Here is a 1,602-nt window from a genome sequence, read left to right on the forward strand (position 1 = left end):
AGATGTTTGAGATTGGTTTCACCGTCAAACCATTCGATACCGTGATAAATTCGTGTAAGCCAATCGTTGCATCGTTTTGATTTTTGTGGTAATTCGGTAAACGAGAACGGAGGCATCAAGATCCAGTTTCCGAAAATCGGTCGGTCTACCGCGACAGACGCCACTTCTTTTGGAATAACTTCACACACGACGCCGCGAAATCCTTGCATTTCTATGATCACAGCACCTTTATACTCGGACATCGTGAAAACGAAGCGAAGATATCGGAGACTAGAACGAAACTAAAATTTCTCCACAAAACGCTTGCGACAAAAGGCGTGGAAAAGTGGGAAAAATGTAGTGGGNGAAAATTATCTTGGTTTTACGCATGTGCGGGAATGTGATTATCCGTTATAATCAACAATGATTTGGCGCGAAGAATCGATTTNCAAAACACTGTCGAATTCCGCATAAACAAGACAGTTAATAGTCGTTTAGAGAGCTTTTTCGAACCGTGCTTCAATTCGCAAACTACCGTGCTTCACGAGATTCCAATGTTCGACGCAATTGGCCAATAAATCGGGTGTGAAATCAAAAGCGAAGAGTGTGTATCCGTGNGCATAAGCATCTCTGCTTATAGCATTGCCTTCGTTTAGAAAATGAATACCCGTTCTTGAGAAAAGAGTATGAAAAGCCTCAATGTAGAGAGGAGAGTCACTTGAAAAAAAAGGTTGTAACGGTCTAGTAGGAACTTGCATTCCATCGACGTAAAGCGACNAGAAATTTATATTAAAGTTTTTAAAAATAAACGGATTAAGTCTATTATCGCCGTTAAACGCCTTATTTTCGACAAAACCGATTATCACTCGCTTCGGCAGTTGTCCGAGTATGGCGTTGTCAATTGATTCTCCCACCACACCTCTATGGATCGTAAACGATTTAACTTCAACTCTTGTGAGAGGATAATTTGCAGTGGTTTTGCTCAGCATTTTAGCGTGAGCTAATAAAACTCCAGCGCTTAGTTTTGCTCTCTTCATGATCAAGGTGGCGTCTACAATACGAACTCTTGTCTGCGGCGTAGATTCCATGAGACAGAATCCTGAATGAGAAAGAATCCTTCGAGCGGATGAGTCTTAGACGCATTTCCACACCGTTAATCAAGAATTTATCCTGATTGAAAACNTCGCAATGTAGATGTCCTATGAGATCCACAGCACGATTATTTTTGAAATACTCTATACGTCTCGTGAGAGCGGGGTTGTCATTCGGTGCAATTACTTCTGAATGCATCAGACCCGGAGGATCGCTATCCCATAAACAGATGGTAAGATGAGAGGATTTTGCCTCTGAAGAATAATTCAACAATGTCTCGAAATAGGCTCGATACGCGTAAGCATTGTTCGGAGGCGACACAAGCTTTTGATTGAAGAACACATCAACTTGATTGAACATGGAATGTAAAAAGTTATTTACAGGCCTTACTTTATGCTCTACAGCCGGAGTAACCGCTGCGGGGGTTTGCAATATCACGCGAAGACTGAGAAGAGTATGCGCGAGATCTATGTAATCTTCACCATGTCCCGGTACGACAAACTCCACGGGAGCGTCGTCCGCAAGAGTTGA

General features: G+C 42.3%; 1 protein-coding gene across 1 annotated transcript; it reads right to left on the reverse strand.

Annotated features, from left to right (window-relative positions):
- Positions 1 to 473: 473 nt before the first annotated feature.
- Positions 474 to 1,516, reverse strand: LOC109863501 (uncharacterized protein F54H12.2-like; the record flags this gene model as incomplete). The annotated part of the gene is made up of 3 exons (XM_020443763.1): positions 474 to 651; positions 736 to 1,078; positions 1,131 to 1,516. Coding segments are annotated over 3 exons (907 nt in total), but the record flags the coding sequence as incomplete, so codon positions are not given.
- Positions 1,517 to 1,602: the final 86 nt, after the last annotated feature.

The sequence above is a fragment of the Pseudomyrmex gracilis genome, unplaced genomic scaffold (genome assembly GCF_002006095.1).
Source record: "Pseudomyrmex gracilis isolate BER0280 unplaced genomic scaffold, ASM200609v1 scaffold_5576, whole genome shotgun sequence".
Lineage (NCBI taxonomy): Eukaryota > Metazoa > Arthropoda > Insecta > Hymenoptera > Formicidae > Pseudomyrmex > Pseudomyrmex gracilis.